Genomic DNA, 26,299 nt, shown 5'->3' with positions numbered 1-26,299 from the left:
GAAAAAATTTAGTATATAGCACCGCGTGTATACTATTATATTTCATTTATATTCATGCCTCTTACACTCATGCAAATCTATAATAAAGATAATTTTTAATCAGAGAATGTGTATATGTTTGTGTCTATATATATATATATATATATATATATATATATATATATATATATATATATATTGCTATCATAGTTATTAACTATAATAACATTTTTTTAATAAGTATTTATATTATTAACAAATTGTTATATAATGTTATAACTTTACATTATAAATGTGGGAGAGAGGTAATATCCCAATAAAATTGCACGCCTAAACGAATATTCGAAGAAAAAGAAAAGGAAACAAAAATATTGCATTAATAAAATCTTTGAAAATTCGTAACAAAAAAAAAAAAGAAACAAATTAATTCATATATTTTTCATATATATATATATATATAAATATATATATACATGAATTCAATACGTATATTGAATTATATTTCTATTGATCGAGTACTAATATATACGTTGGCGAAGGAGTGGAGTGTGATTCTAAAATTCGTAGTAAAATTTTTATGCAATGAACAAAAAATCACGATTTGCCTATACATATATATATATATATATATATATATATATATATATATAACATACACACATACATATACATGTATGTATGCATATAATATTATATCATAGCTCGAAGGAAAAGTGGTGCCTGCCACTTGGAATCTCTGTACATAAAAGAAAGAAAAAAAAAGGAGAAAAAAGAAAAGAAAGAAATTGCATTTATATATCTCAGTTTGCAGATGATGCATTATTTTCATGCACCATGAAAACGCATTCTCTCTGGCTCTCTCTCTCTCTCTCTCTCTCTCTCTCTCTCTCTCTCTCTCTCTCTCTCCCTCTCCCATTCTTAATACAATGCTTTCATGTTTGTTCATTTGCTTTTTTTTATTATTTCTTTTTTTCGAAACGAGGAATTAACTCAAAACTAAACACGGATGCAGGTACTCTAAGAGTTAAATCTTGTATCGTTTTATATTACGACGATACAGATTGATCACAAAGAAAAGAAAAGAAAAGAAAAAAAAGGAAAAAGAAACAAAAATAATAGTTAATAATTAATAATAATGATAACGGTAATGTTGATGATAATGATGATAATAATGATGCTGATGATGATGATGGTGATAATAATAATAATAATGTTCGTAATGTCTACATCTAACTCTTCCTTATTTAAATTGTACGAAGTTTGTTATGAAAGAGCATAACGAGTATAATTATGTATTAAAAAAATTAATAATAATAATAATGATAATAATAATAATAATAATAATAATAATAGTTATAATAGTAATAATAATAGTTATAATAATAATAATAATAATAATAATAATAATTTCTTCCCTTTTAGTTCTTTTCCATAACTTCTAATTCTATGACGATCGTTTCATGTATGATTGCAAATACATATAATATGACAACTAATTAAAGTATATATATATATATGTATACATACATACATACATACATCATACATACATACATACATATATAATATATATAGCTCCTTGTTGTTTCTAACAATACTATTATTCGCTATTATAATCGTTACGAGAGAAGCGTAAAATTGCAAAATTCAGCCTTTTGCCTGTTTTCGATTCTTTTTCTTTTTTCTTTTATTTTCGTTTGTTTCCTCAAAAAGAGGCAATTATTTCGAACAACGTTAATCCGCCCTTTTGGGATATCTATTTGTGTGCATAGGATACATGATATTTATAATATTTACAATAGATATATATATACTTATACGAGAGGACATATTCGTGTAACATGCATAGAGATATAATGCTAGTTATGTATTATGAAATTTAATTTTTTTCATACTCCTTATCCTTATACTTTTGTTAATAAATGATCGAAGTTAGAGCTAAGATAAATAAATTTTTAAAAGGAAAAAAAAAGAAAAAAAAGAAAAGAAAGAAAAATCATACTTGCGCGTGGAAAGATTGATACATTGCAAATTAATAATTATTTGGGCGCAATGAAATAATCTTCAATATACGTATATATCTATTTATCTATCTATCTATCTGTCTATCTATCTATCTATCTATCTATATAACTATATACACAAATATATAACAATGTTTACTAGCTCGATGAATATTAAATATTCATAAATAACGAATATAAATAACACATATTATTCTCGTATATATGCTGCAATTATTGTCGAAGTTCGTTTTCGTGTAAAAAGCAACGCTCCTCTTGGTACATATTATTTTAATTGGAGCTACTATATAACTGAGTTTGTAACGACGTATGTATGTATATATCAGACAAATACTCTCACGGAAATAAAGCATTAGAAAGAAAGAAAAAAGAAAGATAAAAGAAAGAAAAAAAGAAACAGAGAAAGAAAGACAGACAGACAGAAGAAAAGAAAAAAAGAAAAAAAAAAAAAAAAGCACATACGAAAATAAGCTGACATAAGAACCATCTCAATTAGATCTTATATCTTTTTTTCTTTTTTCCTTTTTTTCTCTTTTTTTTTTCTTTTTTAAAATTTTTGATTAACTCGCTGCGACAGAACATTCATATGTATAGACGTATCTTTTAACGTTTTAAATATTTCCTACATATATGTGATCATCGAGAAGATATATCATTACTGTTATCATCTTATTTGTGGACACAAAACGTTTACACACATAGATGATGAGTCGAAGCCATAATCTATAATGCATATATAAGCCAAAAGTTGTATGAGTATACGTACGCACTCATACATATAAAGAGAGTCGCTAAATGGCAGTAAGGAATAAAAGAAATCGATATATGGCAATTGGTTCTCAGTTTTCTTGTTGTTTTTTTCCCTGTCACCCTTTCGTTTTCAAGCACCGGCAAAGCCATATACCTCGAGTACCCTGATTTCAAAATCACCGCTAGCACATAATGGTGGATTATTAAATGTTGAGCACCGGTCGGTTTTGCCGTATCTTATGTTTTCATCCATCCAAATTGCTTGGCCGTCTCTATAAAAAAAAAATATTATGTGTGAATGTAATGTAAATATTATCTATATTAATATATATATATATATATAAACTTTCTTTTATTCTAAGTTTATAAGAAGTTTATAAGATAAAATTAATATCGAAAGCTTAAACTTACCCTCCACCAATTGTTATCATTTTTGAATCGGCCGCCATAAATAATTCAGCCGAATGATGTACTCTAGAATCATTGTGCGAAGAATCCATACCTACCCATGGATACTTGGCTCTTTCTGGATACAAACTAAACAGGAATGTTTCTCCTGTACCAAAATACGCTTGTCTTTGACCCTTATCATCCTTTAAATTACGTTCACACCATCTTGTCGAGCAATACGCTCCAAAAACCTTGAAAAAAAAGGAAATTTAAACATATTTAAATCTCAGAAATACTTCTTTCAAACATTTATTAATTAATTGTTGAATAATGCAAAGTATAGATTTACCTCGTTATTACATGTCTTTATCATTAAAAGAGTTGGTTCGTGTTGTTCAACGCGTACATAAAATGTTGTCAAAGAACATCCGTGTTCTTCTGTGGTGTACAGCAAAATTGGTTGGTACATGGTTATTCTCATAGGTAGCCATGACCATAAGGTGAATAACTGTATGAAAAATAAATAAATAAATTGAATTAATACATAAGTCTATTGAATATTCAAGTGCAATTTTTGTAAATATGCAAACATTAATCATTTTGAGCAATTTATTCAAATCTCAAAAGCAAAGTAAATCACAACAGCAACAGATCATGCACTCAATCGAAAAAAATCTTACTTATTCTTAATTCTAATCAATTTATCAATGCAAATTTTATTTATTAACAAATTTATGTTTTAGCATACATTCTTTAAGAAATATACAAAGAAAAATTTTAATAGTACTTTCTTTCGTCAGAAAATATAACCGAAAAATACTAAATCTTTAGAATCAGTAAGAAATGTTTGCAATAATTATTCTAAATAAAATAATTTCAATCTCATTGTAAAAAGGCAAGGGAGAATGTGTGTTCTGCAATTAAAAATTTAATACTCACACTAAATAAAAACAACCTATGTATGTATAATGTGCATCAAACAGGACAATATTTAGTCAATCATAGATCGGCATGATTGTTACAATTTAATATGAAATGTTCAGATTATAAAAAGATATCAATGTTATGTGAATGCAAGATCTTTTTTTTCACATGCATATGATCTAGGTATACTAGTCAAACCTACATGAAGTTTACTAAATGCACAGTGACATTCTGAAGAGCGAAAGAAATTTATGTCTGTTGATGGTAGAATGTATTGCAGACTCATGGAAGAAATATACTGCAAACTGAAAAATTGATGTGGACACATTTTTAGACATATCAGATAAATGATGAAATCTACATTTTATAACTCCGATAGAACGTACAAGATATAGGCAAAGAATAAAAATGCTATTAAAAAATAAGAATAATGCGATTACGTATATAAAAATAATAACAACTATAAAAGTATACTTGTAATAAAAAATGCTAGTACAAATAATTAATCATAAAACTCTCGTTTCTACATCTTGGATGTAGATGAAAAATATAATAGTACATTGTACCTAATAAATATATAGCATAATTGTGTATATATATATATATATATATATATATATATATATATATATAAGCTTAATTAATAATACTTCATATCAAAGTATCCATAATTGCCAATTTGTGTTTGATCTACGTTGATCTATATTGTAAGGCAACAATGTATACATCAATAACGACATACCGAAATCATGCCACAGAGAATCGACGAACGATCTACGAAAGCGCTCTGCCTTTCCAGAATTTGCTATTACGAGAGCAGATGTACAAGAATACTTACATCAGACATGTCAAGAATCTGGGAGCATATGTTTTGTATGGGATAAACACCCATTGAGAGAGCTCTGGGTCCAGGACTGTGAGCACCCTATACCCATCACCATTAAATCCATCATTCCAGTAACGCAGCATGACACAAAGCAACACAGAGTCGTCAGTTACATTAGTGTATACCTTCGACTCAATTTTGTGTGCCAGTGTGCGTGTGCATAAATGTTTGGTGGATAAACCACTGTATGTACGCAACATATGAGCAACAACAGCCAATAATATTTCAAATTACTTAAGTTAAATGTACAGCATAATAACAATGGGTATTTGCCACAGAAGATAAATGTCTAACCTCAAAAATAAATATAGTAAGAAATAATCAATATCACTAAGAGATGTAATATATCTTAGAACGAAGAGAAAATATGAGCAACGTGTGTCAAGTACTTAGTCAATTTCCATTTGCATCAAACACTAATTGTGACCACATCATAGGACTCCAAAAAACGTATTACATTCTCTATATAATGAAAGAGTTTGGACCTTTAGAATTGATTTCATGTACCTGAAGTCAATCGAGTTTTTTATCAGGCAATAGCAAGCACACATGGATGGCTAAAAGGCACTATCTACACCTTGAGAAGATAACATTGTTAAGAAGAATAAGAGCGAAAAAAGGATCCATAAATACATCTCCTATTTCGACGATATGTATTATATGGCAAGAGTTCACCGACGATCAGTGATATTCATAAATGTATTTTGTAAGTATGTATCTTGTAATTGTTGCTTGTGATTTCTTATTAATGATCGTATTAATCTTTTCAAAAAAGTAGTAGCTGTGAGTGGATAATGGCGGAAAAGCTAGCACAATGAGTGGAACAATGAGTGAGTATGATTATAACAGGTAGTAACTCAGGAAGAGCGTAGAACACATGAAACTAACATCACATATTCTAAAAAGATAATTATACGATACCCTGTCTTTGTACGTGTCTTCGCACTCTTTCTGAAAACAAATTTAATCATTGAAAGATTTGTGCATGTTCCACGGATCAAACCCTATGAAATTATTTTTCAAGCTATTATCCTCGCTATGTACAAGTATGTATCAACTTGTTAAAACTTTAATCCATTGGGAAATAACCATTGATATAGAAAGAAATCGTTGTTGTAATAATATACTTACTACTTCAATGAGAAAAAAAAAAAGAAAATAAAATAAAATATCAATGCGTAACTTTATGCATGCTTAGGTGGACACAAGACGAACTAAGTAGTTTTCTTAATTATTTTTGCTCGCATCTGAAAAATCATCTAATTGATAGATATCGATAGGATACATTTGTATTATATGTTAACTAAGAGTGTGAGAGATCGATATACGAAAATAAGGTATAGCGTTCATTAATTAAGTGTACTTGCAATATATAATGGAATATAATGTTACTAAAGCTTTCACGAACACAAACACATAGAGTAATATGTATAAAATCTACTATTTTCTTGATTCCACGTGATCCACGCTGCATTATTTTGCATACACATTTGGATTCATCCCAAATGAGAATAATTAAGTAACATGTATGTAACATACTTCTCTTATCGTCAATGTATGAGACATCATTTGGATGTTGACTTGAGATTGACTCGTAGGTAGATTATCCGTTGATCGAGATCTTGTTAATGACTTGGACCCTGTCAATACGCTTCTACTTTTCAAAGCCATTTCCGTACGCAGGAACACTCGTGATATGTATGCCGAACTAAGTCCACGAATTCGAAATGCAGTTTGCAAAAATTTTGCCGGCGTTACCTGTCAATTAATCATTATAATTTTGTTTTCTCCGTGACAAGCGCGAGTTATTGCGTAACAAGAATTTTATGACACTCCTTGTGCCAAGAGATATAACAAAAATAATATTTATTTACTTACTGGTATCTGTCTGCAGAACTTCGAAAGAGCAGCATCCACACCATTTTTAGTTATTTCGACCATCCATTCTGAATTTTGCGACGACGAATGTTTGTAGAATTGCAGAACAATTGCCATAGCTACTCGATAGAAGACCTAAGGACGAATAAGATTTGTAAAGAGAAATCTCAAGGGAGACCTTTTAATATTAATAGATTTAAAAATATAGAAGCATTTCTTTCGAAATTTTTCTTCTAAGTATACATATACGGTAAGTAATTTCCATCGATATATGACGTATAATTATAAGCGTAAAATCTTAAAGATGGTTTAGTCAGTACACAAAAATGTTCTTGGGGCGGTTTCCTGTTGGCACCAAGTCAATCGTCAAATTTAACATTCATGCTACTAGAATATATACATATCATTTATTTCATCTTTATCTACCATCTGGATCAAAGCCATAAAATCTTACTAATGTGAGAGAAAATACTAAGAAGGTTTTATATACTGTTTCCAAAACACGCATCACGAGATAAATATGCACATTGATCATATTCATTGGTATAACTTTATAAAAATTATTTTTCACCTTAATGCCTTCGTGTAAAAAGCAGTCTATCACTCTAACAAGATGTTGAAATGGAAGAAGTTGAAGGATCCACCAAATCCAATCCATGTAAATCCTTTCTGCTCTTGAGACAGAACAATGCCTTGTTAAATGTACTGCTGCTGATTTCTTAAAATAACAAGATTCAAGATAAATGATTATAATAAATTTATATCGCATCACGTTATATTTATCTTCCACGTTATAACTATGCATATCCTATTAATATATTATTATCACTCACCACATGTTTCTTAGTTATCTGCTCTACCGTTTTCCACGTAACTTCGTAAAGAAGTTTCGTTTGCGTAATAAACATTTTTTCTTTTACAGCTACTAAACTGGCCATGCAGTGATAACATTCTTCTTCTATATCAATGAAATAAGACACAACGTATATTAGAGAATTAATCTACGATTAAACACGGACTTTAGATATTTTTGAAGAAACAGTTTAAAAACCTGGCATGAAGTGTAATAGAAGGGCAGTAATAGGATACAACGATGGACTATAAGTAATATCAGGACAAGCGTATCCAAGAACAGAAACGACTCTATCAGCGACGCTTCTACCTTTTCTCGTTAAATTATACGATAGACAATGCGTGCTATCGACGAATGGCGGCAACATGATTGATTTTTCAGGTAACTCTATAAAAAGAAAAAGGAGAGAAAAAAAAAAGAAGGATTGAAATTATATAAGAAACGAAAACAAGTATAGCAAGAGATGTGTATATTGAATCGTAACATATAAAAATAAGTTTGTTTATATCAAATAATTTTATTCTTAGAATTAGAACATGTGTGGTTTATACTTGCAATCGAACTTATTTATGTTACGACTCAATAGCAACTTCCTTTTAATCGAATAAGCACGAAAGAATTTGCGTTACCAAAATACAAACCTGTAGTTCCAAAGACTTGATTCACCATGTCCCAATAAAATCCATCAAGCATATTTTTTCCATGTGCATACTGATTGCAAAGAGCCGGCCAAAGTTGTGCCCTGATACCATTGTTTAAAGGCCAAGCATTCTCCCTAATAATTAATTTTACTTCCCTCTTCCTGCCTGTTTGTAAAAGTGCATTGACCTCTTTGAAGGTCTTCAATGGTTGCTTCTTACTTGTTGGCGATTCTGGTTGTATTACGATGTTCGTAGTATCGACATGCGGTGGGAATATGTCATCCACGTCGTTTTGCGCCTCCCCCTCGAGCACCGATAACATATTCGGTGGATTGTCCATCGAGGAGGGAGTCTGCGTGACCAACATCACACCTGCCACTACGGCAGAAGATTTTCCATATTTTCAATAAACAACATTCCTCTTTTAGGAAATCCTATCCTTTATGTCAAATCCTGGGACGTTTCAATTTTCATCTAAAAAAGAAAAAAACAAAGATAAATGAATGAATGAATGAATGAATGAATGAATGAATGAATGAATGAAGAAATGAATTAGTAAGAAGATAATCATATGTCATAAGCGAATCGATATTTATGAAAGTCTGAGATATAAGTGAAAAAGTAACAAAAAAAATTATTGCGTAATTCCTATGACAATGACCTAATTATACGAATTACGCAATAAACTAATTTTCTTTTGTTGAACTTTTGACTTTCATAATCACCGGTTCAATTATTTTTCAATAGTCGATCGAACACTAGACTTTTTGTGCTCTCTCTCTCTCTATTTCTCGCTCGCTCCGTCTTCATCTTTCTCTCTATATATATATATTTTTGTGTGTGTGTGTATATCTTAAAAAGTATCAATTTTATGAAGAAAAACATGGATTGGAAAATTATCAATTTCCTAGATTTAAGTATTAGTTATCAAGACGAATTCAAAGTGTCTACCGATGACTCTTAAGAAAATAATGTGTAGCGATCTAAGATAATAAATATATTTTACGATAGAGAAAGACAATGATAAGATCAACATTGTTGTATACTTAATCATCATCATTATCATTATCGTCACCATCATCATCATCATCATCATCATCATCATCATCATCATCATCATCATCATCATCATCACCATCATCATCATCATCATCATCATCATCATCATCATCGTCGTCAATTCAAATCAATCAACGTGTCTGTGTTAAACGTAAGAAAAAGAGAATCCGTATAATAATGTCAGACGAACGTTATGGAGAATGATAATTATAATTTAGGATTGTTTAGAGACTACACGATTAGAGTCTTAATTGTTTGTTGGATCTCTGAAGAATTATAGAAATGACTGTCATCAATCCTTGGCTTGTGTCTCATTAGGCAAAATGATTTTGCTTAAGAGTTAACAGACGTTAGAAATAGAAAAATCTTTCTTCTTTTCTTCTTCAATTTTTCTTTTTTGCTTTTTTCTTTTGCCCAGTGAAATTTTTTATTGGAGAATAAGATGTCTTGTTTTTTCTTCTTCTTCTTCTTTTTTTTTCTGTACATCGTCGTACTTGTTGTATCGGTGACCCCATTCAGGCATATGTTCCAGGCACGCGTCCTACTCGAACACAGCTCCGATGCTAATTTTATCTTCGGACGAGTTACTCGGGCCTCGCAAAGATACGACACATTGTCCATTTGCGGTTCAGCTCGGTTATTCGGAATTAAATATTGAAATTTCAATGATCATAAATGAACTGCATAAGTATCATCGATTACATTGATATATCCATCTCGTTTTTAAGAGATCTATGAATCATGATTCTTCTTTTAATTAGAATTTTATAAGATCTATAATTCATACAAGGTTTGATTTTATTAATCGAGAAAGAAAGTTGACTTTTCTGATTTAAATGTATTATTTGTCAAATTATGATGTTTCTTGAAGTAGATCTATGTATATTTTTTATTTTATGTAAGCTCTTTTGAATAAATTTATTTACACACACACATATATATATATGTATATTTTAAATAATATGAATTACAATTCATACTAATAATTTGCTAATATAGTATAAGAGTATAAGTAATATTGATCTAAGTCATATACGTTTCTAATACTATAAATATAATGTTAATGTAAATTATATCAATAACATAAGTTACTAATAGTAATAACTAATTATTATAAATTATATTAATCTAACTATAATTTAATATAGTATAAATCTTTAATACAATATAAATTCTTTTTAACAAAACAAAATTATATGTTAGATGAAAGATTATCCAAACGATGATAAATATTCTGTTACATAAAAATCAATTTATGAAAGGAAAAAAAGGAGAACAAGATTTAAAAACGTATCTAAAAAAAAAAAAAGGATATATTTCACATATTTGAAATTCTTAAGTCAAAAGCAAGTCTTCCAGCGGGCAACATTTCCGGAGTAAAGTTAAGTCGCAATAAACAGATCCTGATGGATTTTCTTATTAGCAGTATACCAAACAGATGGTTCAATACTATTCTCATAAACAGCAACGATGTGCATCCGCATTACATGTCTCAGCTGTTTAAACCAACTCGTTTCTCTCTCTCTCTCTCTCTCTCTCTCTCTCTCTCTCTCTCTCTCTCTCTCTCTCTCTCTCTTTCTCTCTCTCGTAATATCAAATACGATGACCCATCGTTTGTTTCACAGTCATACATAATTTTAAATTATCGACATATATGATCTGTACGCAAATCTGTACTAGTTAATTGAACTCTTTTTCGATCTAATAATTTCTATTTACAAACAAGAATGTTTTTCTTTTTACAATAAAACAACTTTTACAATCGTATCAACAATACACAGTTCTCATCTAATCAATTTCTCGAACTCTACTATCGATTTTAATTAGAATTTGAAATTGCTATTTTTTTCTTTTTATATAATAAGATTTGCTATTTTGAAAATGGATTCGAGCTTACAAGAGATACGTGTACAATAATTGTATCAAGATACAATTGACACATTGAATATTCTTATACTATTATCAATTCTAATTAAAGCCGTTTTGAATAATACATGCTGAAGGAAGTTACCTACTACACGTTTGATTTGCCTCTTAGCACACGTTCGACGACAGCTTGCACGTTAATAAAAATGCGATTATAATACTTATCGATAGCATCGATAAAATTTGATTTTCTCTGTTTATCAATACGGATCATCTTCTCGGAGGAGATTAATTGATATCATATTAATCGTACGGAGATTGCTAAAACGTTAAGATGAATTTGTTATTTATAGGTTAAAGAAGATACGATCCTTAAAACAAAAGAAGAAAGAGAGAGCAAAAAAAAGAAGGAAGAAATAAAGAAAAAAAAAAGAAAAGAAAAGAAAAGAAAAAACCCAATAATATGCGGCAAACCACGAAGGAACATAATCATGATCAATGGCTTTTCTAATCCTTCATTGAACGTGGGATAAGAATTATGAGAATGAGAACTATGAGAATATATATACACACATATACATATACATATATATATATATGCTGCCATGTGAGCAATGAAGACGATTTTCCAAGTTGTTTAAAATTATGCAGAAATGAGTGTTAGCTAGATTCATTATATAAAGTGGAGGCAAATGTCTAAGGTCAATCAGAAACCATGTCGCCTACGCGAAAATGGGGGATAAGCGAACCGAAGTCAATGGTTCGGCGTAAAAATAATTCACGAGATACAATAAAGGGAAGAGCAGAGAAGAGTAGAGAAGAAAAGAGAAAAGAAGAGAGAAGAGGAGAAGAGAGGACTTTTTTGTCTTTGCTATCTACACCATGTTTATAAAATATATATTAAAACAAAAATAAAAGTGATAAAAAAGAAAAGAAAAGAAAAAGATAGAAACATCGCGAAAAAATGACAAAACAAAACAAAAATAAAATTACCTATTCGTCCTTAACTAACTCTCTCAAATTAATTTGCACGATCGAAAATCACAAAACGTTGAATAATAAAGGGGAGAAAAAAAATCATTAAAATCGTAATTAAAATGACCTACGAAAGATATCGCGACGCATCTGAATTTAGATCCGAAAGAGAAAGACAGAGAGAGAGAGAGAGAGAGAGAGAGAGAGAGAGAGAGAGAGAGAGAGAGAGAGAACAACAGAGAGATTTAATCTGCTTCGTACATTTATCGAACGTTGATTAGATAAACATACCCCCTAGTTATAGGTTAGCTACCTGTTCTGTTATTATACTGACTAGGTGTTATAACAATTGAAGACAGTTATGACAGTGTAATCTTTATACTGAAAGAAGTTTCTTTTTTCATTTTTCCTTCTAAACAAACGAGATAAGAGTATTGAAGAAAAAGGTCGAAGCAAATAATAGAAGAAAAATGTTGAGTTATTTCTCTCTTTCTATCTCCGTTTTCTATCTCTATCTACTATGTCTCTCTTTCTTTTTTGTATGTTCATTTTACTCTGTCTCTCTCTCTCTCTCTCTCTCTCTCTCTCTCTCTCTCTCTCTCTCTCTCTCTTCGTTTTTTTCTCTGTCTCTCTCTCTCTCTCTCTGTCTCTTTCTGAACGAATAGAGTTTTATCTACGTACAAAAGTCCCTGAAACGAGAACTGCCTACTTCCGAGTAATGAAACCCAATGCGGTAATCATCGTGATTTAACGATACCAAGTGCTACCGGCTGATGTGGTAGGGTCGGTTAAAGGATCTCACGCATTATTTTTATTTGTACGATAGATCTAGTACGAAGATCTCTATTCTAATACAATATATGTATATCGTAACGATAATAACGATGATAATAAAAACAAAAGATTTGTTTTCCTTTTTTTTCTTTTGCCTTCATTCATATCGTTTAAGAAGAATACCATTTAATTATGTAATAGATTCGTATTTTTCATTAATACTTATATTAATATATAATCTATTGAATAATCAACATGCAAAACGTTTTAAATATATTTTTAATATCTGTTTGTTGAATATTGATTTTTACATTTTATTCTATACCTATATCATTTTCGATTAATATTCTATTCATGTGTAAGCTCTTTCCCATCCTTTTTAACCTCGTTATTTTTAATTTATCTTTCCTCTCTTTCTCTTAATTTAATTCCCGACGATTATCTATCTCATTTTTCATTAAATCACAGGACTAATCGGGATTTCTTTAAGAATGTCGTCTGACGACATTTCTATTCGTGAATCGTTAGGATGATTCTAAGAAAGACCATTTAAAGGCTTATATTTTATTATAATTTTACAATCGGTAAATTAGTATAAAAAATAATCTAAAGATCTCTAAGAAAAAACAAACTAAATAGTGTAAAAAAAAAAAAAAAAAAAAAATAATCTATAAAACTAATCATAACCTACAAAATTAAATAAAAATAATCCGAAGAAGTGACGTATAAAAAATATTAATCTTTCTTAAAAAAGTAATTCTTAAAAAAGAAGTCACCTGAGGAAAGCTTTGGCCCGAGAATATGCATTAATATTATTTCCTTTTTGTTTACACTTCGATATCAAGTAAACAATACTTTTGGCTAACGTCTATTACGTAAATTCTCATTTCCTTTCTATTACGACGTAGTAGTCGTTACTTTTGATTCATTATAAATATTCGATGATTCCACGACATTAAGATAGATAATATAACGTGTTCAATTAAGAAGAAGAAGAAGAAGAAGAAGATATATTCTAGACTACAAAGAATTCTACACGTTTCTTCCTGTCATTACACATATACGTACATACACGGTATATAGCGGGACTTTGTCGTCGCTAGTGGCCTTTCGTATTTAATTACAAAAGGTGTCCGATATAATTGACAGCTTCATTGGCGCACTTTTCAGCTCCATTAACGACGCTTCTTCGTGCGAGCTCGTTTTGCCCAAACTTTACGCAACAGCTACTCGCATTGACGCGATGGATCACAACAAAGTGTATAAGACGATTCATTGCATACATGTATATGTATAACTATATGCATACACACACACACACACACAATAGATAGTCGTGTACACACACATGCATTATATATTAAATTAAATTAAAAATTGATCAAAGTTAAGAGGATCATTTTTCTCTCTCTCTCTCTTTCTTTCTCGACTAAGCTCTTTTAGAACACATCCAACAAATACATTGTTAAATAAATAAAAACATTGTTAAATAAGTAAAGTTCCAAATAATAGTAAACAAAAACTGCACGTATAATTGAAACACCGTTTTTAAATAAATATTTCGAAGAAGACGCAGAAAAATAATAATAATAATAATAATAAAAAAAAAAGAACATCGTATCGCGAGTCTCTCTCATTGCTCGGTTTATTGGAATCAAGAACCAATTAGAAATGGACCAATCAAAGGGCTTCATCGAAATGCGTCTTAAGGATGTACCAAACTTTGATAAAGTATAATAAGCTTTATAATTTTAGAGAAGCGTATATACAAATGATATATATTTTACGTTATAATAGACAATATATTTAACCTTCTAATGAGAAAGAGATGAAGGAACAGAGACAGAGACAGAAAGACAGAGAGAAAAACAGATAGACAAAATAAAGAGAGAGAGAAAGAGAGAGAGAGAGAGAGAGAGAGAGAGAGAGAGAGAGAGATAATCGTTCTAGTCTGATGCGTCGAATGCGTTCCAACTTTGATATAACCTACGCGTACGATCGTAAGAGCACGAGAAGGACAGTGATAGTAAGAGCATCAATAGCAATAGCAATTGTAGGAGTAACATTAACACAGTAGCATTAGCAATAACAGCAGAACCAGCAGCAACAGCTGCAATCTCAAAATGCATGTTCTCAAGTGGATCGGCCCCGATATTAGAAACGTTTATCGGACGATCGTAAATCATATTCCTTGCGGTGAACGTAGTTGAACATCATCCTCATGGAAGTAACATACATACATACAACGTACGATGTAGTATGTACGTATATACATACAAGTTTGATTATTCTCGTCTTTCTTTATTTAAAAAGAAGTCGACGAACGACGAATTATGTACATACATACATGCATGCATACATACATACATACATAGATAGATGCATACGAACGTACATCATACATACGTACATAGGATAGATAGATATACACATACATACATAATATATATATATATATATACACACATACATATAGTACGCGACAATCGTCCTCGGACATCGTCGTCATCGTCAAGCATCTCTCCAAGCAACGAGAAAATCGGATTAGGGCGGATCCTGAGATCTCTGGGGCGGTGGAGAGAATCGAACAGTACACACACATATATACATTTTACATAGAAACACACAACACACACGCTCACTTACTAACACACACAACATATACGTAACAGTTTCTCTCTCTCTTTCTCTCTCGCATCTCCCTCCCGCGTCTTTTATACTTCCTTTTCTCTCTCCGATCAATATTAATGCGAGCTTGCACGAATTTCCCTGGATCCCTATGTATATATGTATATGTACACATATATATATTATGTGCATGCATAGATAGAAAAGAAGAACAGGTAGGAACAGAAGAGATTGGACAGAGACAGATTCATTTCTTTTTGAGCACCCATAGAATAAGAAAAAGAAGAATAAAAAGAGAAAGAAAAGAAAAAGGAAAAGCGTGAAGGAGAGTATTACCATCTTCGTTCATGGCACTTGCCTACAACGGGTGAGTGAGTGAGTGAGTGTGAGAGAGAGAAAGAGAAAGAGAGAGAGAGAAAGAGAGAGAGGAGAGACAGCGAGAGAGGAAAATGGATGAACTTAAAAAGGAGGGGAAGGAAAGACAGAGAGAGACAGAAAGACAGAGAGAAAAAATGTTGCCGCGCTTAAGAGAATAAGAAAGAGAGGGAGGGGAGAGAGAGAGAGAGAGAGAAAAAAGACAAAGGAACAAATGGTGTATGTGTGTGTGTGTGTATGAAAAAAGAGAGAATAATAGTAATAAAAAAAAAATAATAATCATAATAAAATAATAATAATAATAAAAGGAAGAATAAGAAAAACATGATAATCGAACGTTTACCTCCGGTGTGACGACGTCCACGCTTTCGTCGAAGCTAGTCAGCTCTAGGCCAAAGAAAATCAAGTAAACGACGAATCTGTATTTCACTTTGCCGGACGACGACATGCGAGAGCATCGGATTCCCGACAACGACCACCGGTATTCTTCTCGTAGCAGTGGTACGTCATTGACAAAAAAACCTAGGAAGTAGGTGTAGGATTTTCGGCACCAGATATCTAACCAATCACCCCACCAGAAAAGAAAGGAAAAAAGCACCACTAGAAATGGGAAGCCGGTTTTTCTCTATATTTTTCGATTCGTCCTCTTATCTTTCGATAATATTGTAACGCTTCTTTTTCTTTTTTTTTAATTTTTTCTTCTTTCTCTCTTTTTTCTCTTCTTTTTTTTTTTACTTCTTTACTCTTCTTATCGTGAATCTTCGATCATATATGTGTACGTATATGTATATGTATATATATATATACACACGTATATCTATGTCTCTATATGTCTCTCTCTCTTTTTATATATATATATATAAAACATATATATGCATTCCCTTGCATACACTTTAGACGGTGTAAGATGGGAACTATTATACGTTTACGCGCATGTAGCTTCTATCTCCATATATATAATTGGCACTAGCACCACTCTTTCTCGTTTCTTTAAACACACGAATATATGTTATATGATATACATACATACATACATATATATATCTATCTATCTATATATATATATATCGTATACTGTCGTCGAATATCTGAAAAAAAAAAAAAACGACGACCCCGTGTTTCCGTTCGTACGTTTACTAACTTCACACTGCGCGCTCTTGGCTTTTAGATTTAATAAGTAATCCGCGTATTATCGATATCGTGTTAGCTAGATTTTTAAATGGACGATAGGCGTTAGGCGAACGAATAATCATGACAGCCGAAACGCGACCGTTTCATTCCGCATGTTCCTTTATCTCTCTCGTTCTACGAACACCCGTATATTGCGTTATTCTACGAGCAACTGCATCAAGAACCGTCTTCTCTCCTCTTTACATTTGCTATCTCTCTCTCTCTCTTTCTCTCTATTTCTCTCCCTTTCTCTCTCTCTCGCTCTCTCTTCTTCTTCCATCCTTCTCATTGTGTCGCCATCTACTGGCCCCCATGCGCAAGCTGCCAGTGGTGGGGAGTATTCGGTTTCTTAAGATATTATAAATATAATATAATCGATTTCGAAGTACCTTATTCGCGTTAAATTCACGTGATCGTCATTATTATTCGTCGAACAGACATTGTTTTTCAACGATTGTCTGAACGTTTTTTTCTTTTTTTTTTCGAATTTTCCTTTTTTTCTCACGTAAAGTCTTTATCACGTTCCAAATAATTGTCACATATCGATTTGAGAACTTTCGAAGTTTGAAATTACCTCCAAATACTAAGAGGTTAAATTTAATTCTTGCAGCCTATTGGTCTTTACGTTCGACCAATGAGCTTCCTACGAATCGATCCAATTACATTTCTAGATTCACGCAATCCCCATCTACGAACGCGTTTATTGGGTAATGCATTTCGAGCTATATATACGTATATTCGATCGAAATCTCGTTTTTGACGCGGTCTAAGTTATTGACATTTTTCGTATTACTTTTAATAATTAATTCATAATTAAAAGTATATAATTAAGATTATATTTGTGACATAAAACTTGAAAAATAATTTGTTAATAAGTAATTATTATGAAGATTATTAGAATTAGTTATAAGGTATCGTATCGTTTATAATGTAATTGGATTTTCGAAAAAATTGAAATTTTTTTTAGTTAACCTAAATTATTGTTATCTATTCGAAATTAATTTTTGTAAAGGAGAGAACAAAAATAGTAGTTAACACTGTTCCTAAGCACCACAGACCTCTTTGCAATACCTAAAGTATAAATTATTGTTAAATATATTCGAATTATTGTTAATCACTATTTATAGTACATTGTGTGTGTGTGTATGTGTGCGTGTGTGTGTATATATATATATATAACGAATTATGTCGTATAGTATATTTATATTATATAATATATATATATATGTATATGTATACGTACCTTATCTTGCCATTTTTTATTAGCAATACATTCTTGGAAACTCATACGACTGAAATGTACCGTACTATAAAGTGGTATCCAAGTATTTGGAATAAATTTATGTAAAATAGTATCGAGATGTCGACGGAAAACGAAAGACTTTTTTGTTACTAAATGCCTCATCTACAATTATATATAATACGTATATATATGTATATATATATATATATATATATATATATATATATATATATAAACATATCTTTTTTATAGATAAGATTATTAAAATCCTTTACCTCTATATAATTATACATCGCTAAATCACATATTGCTTCTGCATCGTTACACCGAAGTTCCGAAAATTTTGAAAGAACTTCGTTTAAATTCGAATTATATTTTTCCATTAGATTATCCAGTAACAGAATATCCTCGAATCCCTGTTAATTTAAGAAATTATAAAAGACGTAACGTAGCTGTGATTTAATGTTTAAATATAAATTGAAATAATAATATGAATAATATTGGAATTTGCAATATTGTATATCTAAATAATTTATTATATTATTAATATAGTATAGTTCTACTCTGTATTCAATATTGATCATTAAAAATTCAATACTGTATTATTGTTGTTATATTAATTATTATATTGTTAATTAATTAATTATATATATATATATACACGTAGTATTGTTTTTTTTAGATATAAAATATTCAAATACCAGCATTACAGAACACTATATTATTATCATCATATTAATCTTATTTTTTTAGATATAAAATATTGAAAATTCCAAAAACATTATTTTCATCAGCCAAGGCAATAATAATATCAGACGCTTACGGCGTTCATTCCTTGAGCATAAAATGGTACCATAGCATGAGCAGCATCTCCAACCAAAATAGCCCTTTTACCCATGTGAAATGGTTTACACTGTAAATATAAATATATCAATATCAATTTATAATGACAAACACGTGGATAGGAATAATCTCCTATTACTATGCGTATATATGTACGTATGTATGATGTGTATATATATATATAAATACCTTTATCGAAATCAAAGTTTTCGGTTGCCTTTCGAAATAATCTTTTACTAATTTTTCCTGGCCGATCAATGCCAACAAATCTGGAAATTGTTCCTTGTAAAATTTTATTAAACTTTCAGATGTTTTCAATTTGTCTAGAGTTTTAAAAGGTGCGAAGAGATTAGCAGTAAAACTGTGATCCTCGTTTGGTAATGCTATCATCATAAAGTCGTCCCTTGGCCAAATATGAAGATGATTACCGCTCATTGAAAACTTTTTAACAAGAGTAATAAATATTATTATATTCCAATTAGGTGACAGTTCACGTAAGAAATTATTATTATAATATCATATGATCAAATGATATTATATTCTAATAATATTTCGTCTAATAAAATTTGTCTCTAATAACGTTTAATAAAAATTATATTATCACCTCGTTATTTTTTCCAGATGGAATAAATAATTCAATGTATCCATGTTCTATGTAAATCTGACTGCAATTAAAAAGTGGTCTTTTCATAAAGATTTTACGTATTGTGGAATAAGCTCCATCTGCTCCGATTATTAAATCAATATTTACTTCTTCCGTCGTATGATTTTTCATACTATAACATATGTATATATAAAAAACGATTGTAGAACAAATCATATCAATTTGTTATTCAATAAAAAAATGTATATATATATATATAAAATATATATATTTATATAATATAACAAATATGTAACACTGATTATATATACACGTACGTACTTCAAAATTGTTAATTTTCCTTGATCGATATCAGCATCAACGATTTTTGAATTAAAGTGAAGTTTTACTTCTGGACGCTTTTCTGCAGCTAGAGTTAAAAAACACAGATTATATATTATATATCAGTTTCTAAAATGTTCCGTTTATTTTTCAGGCCAATGATATATATATATATATATATATATATATATATATATACAAACACATACATACATACATATACATACATATATGTATATGCAATGTAAGGAGACTACGTTTCATGGATGAAAGTAACTTGATACGTTTGAATTCTTGTGGCTTCTCGCGCTACCAAGCTATCGGATGTTCGAGACAATTTTTTAATCTTAAACATCTCAGGTTCACCGTGTTGTTTTATATAAAAAATTCATGCAAAAAAAATCCACTTGTATAGCCATTACATATATATATATATATACATATACACACACATATATATATACACATATTAAAAATAGGAAAAAGATGAAAACTGAAACTGAAAAAAGAAAAGAAGAAATAACAGAAACTCACCGTTGAGTAAAATTTCATTGAGATATTGTCTATTTACAGAATAAATGCACTGAAAAACATGAAAGAATGATCAGTGCAAATATTTAAGGAATACAATGTCTGGAAAACGATTCGTAGGAGTAAGTTAAACCAGTAAGTTTACCGATATTGAAAATATAAAAAAAGATGCTTACATTTCCTTTGACACTGTCATAAATCATTTCTTTCAATCGGCCGTTTTTACCATGTAACATTCTACCTCTCATAGCTATACCATGTTGATTAACAAGAGCGTCTTCAAGATCTACGGCTCTTAAAGCTTCTCGTCCACGTGTTGATAAAGCTAGATCTATACTCTGACCCATCAATTTTTCTTTCCGAATATCTGTAAGTCAATCGTATATCAATTTACTTGAATCGATTGATTATTGGTAAAACTTGCTTTGTAAAGTTTTTTATTGAATTGGCCAATAACTAATGTCAGTAAAATGTGTATATGTATATATGTACACATTAGTTTTTATAATACTAATACTACATTAATTTAATAATATAAAATAACAAAGAAGAAGAAATAAAATAAGTGAAAAATACAAAAATTTATATTATTATAATACTGTCCTATTATTAAAAATACTATTAATAGTGTATTAGTATAGTTATTTTTATTAACAAATTATTAATACTATACTATAATAAAAATATTAATTATACAGAATAAACACTATTCAATGACATAATAAAATAACTAGTATTTTTCTTTTTTTTCTCTCTTTAATTAGATATTAAATACTAAACGTTGAGTCAGCCAATTCAATATTTGAATTTGTTTTATTTTACTTTTTTATTACCTGAACGATATTCGTAAACAGAAACGGAGTGTCCTCGTTTGGCAAAGTAACAAGCAGCTAAAGCTCCTACCTGATAAAATTATTGTTAATATTTATGAAAGAAAAAAAAAAAGAAAAAGAAAAAAAGAAAAGAAAAAATAGAAAAAAGTTTAACGACATTTTTAATCTATAAATATTTTATTTTCGCTTTGATTTATATAAATATTATACGTACTAATCCACCACCGACGATACCAACGTGAAGTTTATGCTCACTGTCCGCCATGGTATCCTCTAGTTCACTGAAACCCTTCTGTTTCACTGCACTTGCTTTAACTATACTTTTAAACCTTATGTGTATACTACATGCATTGACAACTCTCTCCATCCCTCCCTAAATAGATTCCTGGAAGAACTCGATGATACTTATCTACAGTAATAAAAGAAAATCTAAGTATCTTGTTTGATTATATTTATCATCTTAATTCGAGAAAGAATAAAATAAGATTTATTTTTTAAATTAAAATCATTTACTCTAATACGTGCTACATTACGTTATTATAAGAATACGTCATTACCAATTAATATATTATCAAATCATTTTTAATCGTCGTTTAATTCTTATTGAACGGCGAGAAAAAAAATACATTTTTAATCTAGGTGATAACAATTGATGATAACAAGAAGAAATCTTTTAACGACATCAAAGTTAATGTCTCAAGATATACATATTTAAGTAAATATATATTTATATTATATATGGATGTCCTATCTAATTTGAACAGCTTAATCGATTTTTATTAGAATAATTATTTCATATATTCTATTTTCAAACGAGATACAAAATTAATGTTTGAAGCTTGCACTAAAGAGTTTGAAGAAAAAAAAAGGAGAAAAAAAAAATGAAAAAGGATGCAAGAAAATAGAAAAAAAAAAAAGAAAAAAGATATAATAATGAATGATTTTTTCGAAAATAGAAATGTAATCATTGAAATGAATGCATGTTTCTTCTATCAGACGTTTACTCTTCGATTATCTACAAATCTACGTTACATTTAGTGTAGCGCGAAAGGCACATATGTAGGTATGTGTGAATATTCGTGACCTTGGTTTATTTACGGGAAGACATGTGAGATGTAGATGTAGTATGTATATATGTATATATATACGTATGAATGTATGTATCTATGTATGTATCTACGTATGTATATATGTATCTATCTATGTATCTATGTATCTATGTATCTATGTAGTAGACATGTGGAATAAGATCGGCGCCGATCAAGATACAAGATTTACAGATATTTTAGACACTATCATTTCCTTTTCTTCTTCTTCTTCTTCTTCTTCTTTATTCTTTTTTTGTTTCAGATTATTTCTTTTTGCATTGAAATAAAATAATATTCTTTATATTTTTGTGATTACTCAGTAAACTTCCTTCGAGTGTCAAAAGTTCTTGCTTCTATTCTTCCAACATCTCTCTTTTTATTTTTTTTTTCTTTTTCTGTTTTTTTTTTTTTCAACGATTTGTATATATGTATTTATGTATCTAAATTCACATACGTTATGTATTTTTAGGACCTTTGAAGAAGATACGCTTGAAGGACATACGGAATTGAGTCGATTAACATTTTCTTTTGTGTTCATTCTTTTTCTTTTTTTCTCATTTCAAAAAAGAATGGAAAACTAAAAGAAAAAAAAAAAAAAAAAAAGAAAAATAAAATTATGACATTTCATGAAAACTGTATTTAATTTACAATACTTTTGCAAACAGCCATTTCTCATTATCTTGTAGATAATATTTCTATGTACGTCGATCAGTATTTTTTCTCTTTTTTTTTCTGTTAACAATTACATTAATTAACTAATTAATTAATTAATTAATTAATTCAATTTAATAAGACAAGTCAGTGTTTCATTCATTATTATAATATTACACATATGTAATTTATAATAGTCAATGGTACTTTGATTTATTATATAAATAAACGCAGAAATGTTATTACTATTATTATTATAATGCAATTTCATTGTACTCGTAATAAGAAAAGAATAGTGAATGTTAGAACAATTCAAATGAATTAAAAATCATTAAACTTATAATATAAAGCCAGCCATTCTTGTCATTGTCATAATAATTAATAGAATTTATCTAAACTTCGGATTTATAATAATAAAAACATGATCTGTAAAAACGAAAATGAATATTGTTTCTTCTTCATGCAGAAATAAATTCGTTCAGGAGAAGAAATAATAAACGAAATTTAATTTACGATAATGTTTCATTTATCTAAACTATGATAATTGGCACGATTTTCGACAACTCAAGAAAAAATAATGAGAAAGAGAGAGAGAGAGAGAGAGAGAGAGAGAGAGAGAGAGAGAGAGAGAGAGAGAGAGAGGAAGGGGAGAATTCCAGAAGGATTTATCCTACACACAATATATATATATATATATACAAGGTAGCTTAAGGCACGTATACACTATGCATATTATAAGTTTTTGGATTTAGATCTGATTATCTAATCATTATGCGTAAAACATGATTTTCCTATGATTATAATTAATTAATTATTTAAATAATCTTTTTAATACGATATAACAGTATAACTTGCGTTGATAAATATAATAACTTTATTTAATTTTTAACTTTTACATTTTTTTTTAACAATGACATTATAGTTTTCCATTTCTATTATTTATTTTAATGTCAATATTAATTTCGTTAATATCTCTTCCTCGTTTCGTTAGTTTCGTTTAAGAAAAAAGAATTTAAGAAAGAAACATATCACGTTAAAATAAATGGAATCATATCGTAAATCAAAATTCAATTCAGTGTTATCGATCTAACGTTATAGATCTAACATTTAACAAATAAAGAGAAATTATTCGGTTGAACGTTACAACTTATACATTTGGCACACAGTACAGATTAATTTATAGAAATATCGGATTGTTATAATGTTTTTAACAATTGTAATCTGTTATAACACGATTGCACATTGCTCAAGACATACTTTAAATGTTTTTATCCAAGATCGATTGTCAGAGATGGACGGTATGATCTATAATGATTTAACAACTATATATAATGTCTATAATAAAAAAGAAGAAAAAAAAAAAAAGAATCTGTCGTCTGATTAATTACACCGTCGAATAATAATTTTAAAGCGAGTCTTGAGCGTTAAATATATGTCTCCGTAAGTGTATATAATTAATATATAATTGTGTTCGAACAAATACGTGGATGAATTATCTATCTTGAAATAGATCTTGGATCGACCGATTTAAATGTTTTGAATGAATATATATCATATCTACGTATATTATCAAGATCAGAAGTCACAGCCAATTTGTAAAATAATCTTTTTCTTTTTCTTTTTCTTTTCAATGTAAGATATACTCGGTCAGAAGTGTTTCATTCGTTTATTACAATTATAGTAATATTCTTTTTTTTTCTTCAGGTTGGATCGAATAATGATAATAATAATAATAATAATAATAATAATAATAATAATAATAATAACAACAACAACAACAATAATAATTATTATTATTAATAGGATTAATCTCTCTTTCTCTCTCTTGTTGTCATTAAGATAAATTATTCTACAAAGATATATGACGTCTGTGAAAATTATCATATACAATATTATCGCTTAATGAAATTTACGATTAAACCCACAAACGTGTAGGATTAGTAGTTATTAAACAAAAGAATTTTTATAATTCTGTAATTTAATTCCCTGTGTATATCGGATAAATTCTCTTTTCTTCTCGCATATTTTTAACATTGTAAAATTTCTTTTCTATACAGCATTCTTTTTTTATGCGTTGCTGGCTATTATATAAATATACATTGAATACAATAGTAAAAAAGACAACAGGTAAAAAAGATTTCATATCAAATGTAATCGGCTAATTGGTTCTATTACAAACTTTTTCAACGTAATCTTTGAATTATATTATATCACTACTATTCAAACGAGTCTCGACTCGATCGTCACGAACATTCGTACAATTAAGAGCACAGAAAAAAGATAAAAAGAAAGAAAAAACAAGAAGAAGAATAAAACAGAGAAAAATAAAAAACCAAGTGACAAAAAAGAGACATACAAATTATTAACTCTAATCTTTATTGGCGTAGGATTCTTTTGTTACCTAGATAATTATTTATTAACTCTAGAATTGTTCTGCACGAACATTTTATAAGCCAGTGCAAACGATTGCTTATCTTGGTCATATACGAAAAGCTTACTCGGCGTTTAGGATCAGAGTCCATTGTAACATATATATACATATATATTATATATATGTATATACTATATACGTATATAGGATTTACTATATTAAGGCCTGCCAGAAAAATTGGGTTTAATTTTCGCTTTATATGACTTTCTTTTACAAATTATCTTTTTTTAATCTCCTTTTTTTTCTTTTTCATTATTATTCATTTATCGCTATAAACGCATAACAATTTTTTATTTTTATAATCATCATCATCATCATCATCATCATCATCATCATCATGATTATTTTTATTATTATTATTATTATTGTTATTATTATTATTATTATTATTATTATTTGAATTTCGTGCAACGCATTGCGAGCAAGCTCTCTTTCAAATGATTTATTTATTGCTTTATTTATTTATTTATTTATTTATTTATTTATTTATTCATTTCGACAGTTTTTCACCTCCATCTAATATTCCATAGGTTTTCCTTTTGGCAAATATGTATATGGTCCAGGAGTCACGATCTAGGCTGA

At 29.3% G+C, this 26,299-nt stretch overlaps 2 protein-coding genes and 1 long non-coding RNA gene across 10 annotated transcripts; 1 reads left to right on the top strand and 2 right to left on the bottom strand.

The window, feature by feature from the left end:
- Positions 1 to 442: 442 nt before the first annotated feature.
- Positions 443 to 17,332, bottom strand: LOC122634926 (GTPase-activating protein skywalker). Of its 6 annotated transcripts, none has more exons than XM_043824468.1 (13): positions 17,078 to 17,332; positions 16,346 to 16,990; positions 8,326 to 8,799; positions 7,883 to 8,071; positions 7,665 to 7,789; positions 7,403 to 7,549; positions 6,832 to 6,966; positions 6,493 to 6,711; positions 5,875 to 5,904; positions 4,906 to 4,992; positions 3,493 to 3,651; positions 3,165 to 3,394; positions 443 to 3,025 (listed from the first exon to the last, which is right to left on the bottom strand). In XM_043824468.1, exons 3-13 carry the CDS (start codon positions 8,690 to 8,692, stop codon positions 2,884 to 2,886), a joined length of 1,830 nt encoding a protein of 609 aa, XP_043680403.1. In that variant the 5' UTR covers positions 8,693 to 8,799; positions 16,346 to 16,990; positions 17,078 to 17,332; the 3' UTR covers positions 443 to 2,883. The 6 variants fall into 6 exon arrangements, with proteins under 6 accessions (XP_043680403.1, XP_043680405.1, XP_043680404.1 ...); XM_043824470.1 differs by having other exon boundaries at positions 17,134 to 17,332; XM_043824469.1 differs by having other exon boundaries at positions 17,144 to 17,332.
- Positions 17,073 to 21,959, bottom strand: LOC122634929 (kynurenine 3-monooxygenase). Of its 3 annotated transcripts, none has more exons than XM_043824478.1 (11): positions 21,762 to 21,956; positions 21,548 to 21,617; positions 20,891 to 21,081; positions 20,718 to 20,766; positions 20,184 to 20,271; positions 19,863 to 20,034; positions 19,448 to 19,699; positions 19,239 to 19,328; positions 18,691 to 18,831; positions 18,416 to 18,577; positions 17,073 to 18,243 (listed from the first exon to the last, which is right to left on the bottom strand). In XM_043824478.1, the coding sequence occupies exons 1-11, from the start codon at positions 21,912 to 21,914 to the stop codon at positions 18,160 to 18,162; spliced, it is 1,452 nt and encodes a 483-aa protein (XP_043680413.1). In that variant the 5' UTR covers positions 21,915 to 21,956; the 3' UTR covers positions 17,073 to 18,159. The 3 variants fall into 3 exon arrangements, with proteins under 3 accessions (XP_043680413.1, XP_043680416.1, XP_043680414.1); XM_043824481.1 differs by having other exon boundaries at positions 21,548 to 21,613; positions 21,762 to 21,842; XM_043824479.1 differs by lacking the exon at positions 17,073 to 18,243 and having other exon boundaries at positions 18,435 to 18,626; positions 18,657 to 18,831; positions 21,762 to 21,959.
- Positions 19,366 to 20,021, top strand: LOC122634937. Its single transcript, XR_006328514.1, has 3 exons — positions 19,366 to 19,410; positions 19,567 to 19,752; positions 19,880 to 20,021. It is a non-coding gene; the product is annotated as an uncharacterized LOC122634937 (long non-coding RNA).
- Positions 21,960 to 26,299: the final 4,340 nt, after the last annotated feature.

Source organism: Vespula pensylvanica, chromosome 16 (assembly GCF_014466175.1).
Source record: "Vespula pensylvanica isolate Volc-1 chromosome 16, ASM1446617v1, whole genome shotgun sequence".
NCBI lineage: Eukaryota > Metazoa > Arthropoda > Insecta > Hymenoptera > Vespidae > Vespula > Vespula pensylvanica.
The sequence above is the reverse complement of the archived record's forward strand: the minus strand, read 5'-3'. Positions and strand labels throughout refer to the sequence as shown.

Excerpts from the sequence above, each read along its gene's own strand:
- LOC122634929 (XM_043824478.1), bottom strand. The coding sequence starts at position 21,914 with ATGGAGAGAGTTGTCAATGCATGTAGTATACACATAAGGTTTAAAAGT. Across the intron at positions 19,700-19,862 it reads CATCTGGAAAAAATAACGAG|TTTTCAATGAGCGGTAATCA; the intron begins GTGATAATATAA and ends CTTGTTAAAAAG. Across the intron at positions 19,329-19,447 it reads AAACTTTGATTTCGATAAAG|TGTAAACCATTTCACATGGG; the intron begins GTATTTATATAT and ends TTATATTTACAG.
- LOC122634926 (XM_043824468.1), bottom strand. The coding sequence starts at position 8,692 with ATGTTGGTCACGCAGACTCCCTCCTCGATGGACAATCCACCGAATATG. Across the intron at positions 7,790-7,882 it reads TCTATTACACTTCATGCCAG|AAGAAGAATGTTATCACTGC; the intron begins GTTTTTAAACTG and ends TCATTGATATAG. Across the intron at positions 6,712-6,831 it reads AGTTCTGCAGACAGATACCA|GTAACGCCGGCAAAATTTTT; the intron begins GTAAGTAAATAA and ends ATTAATTGACAG.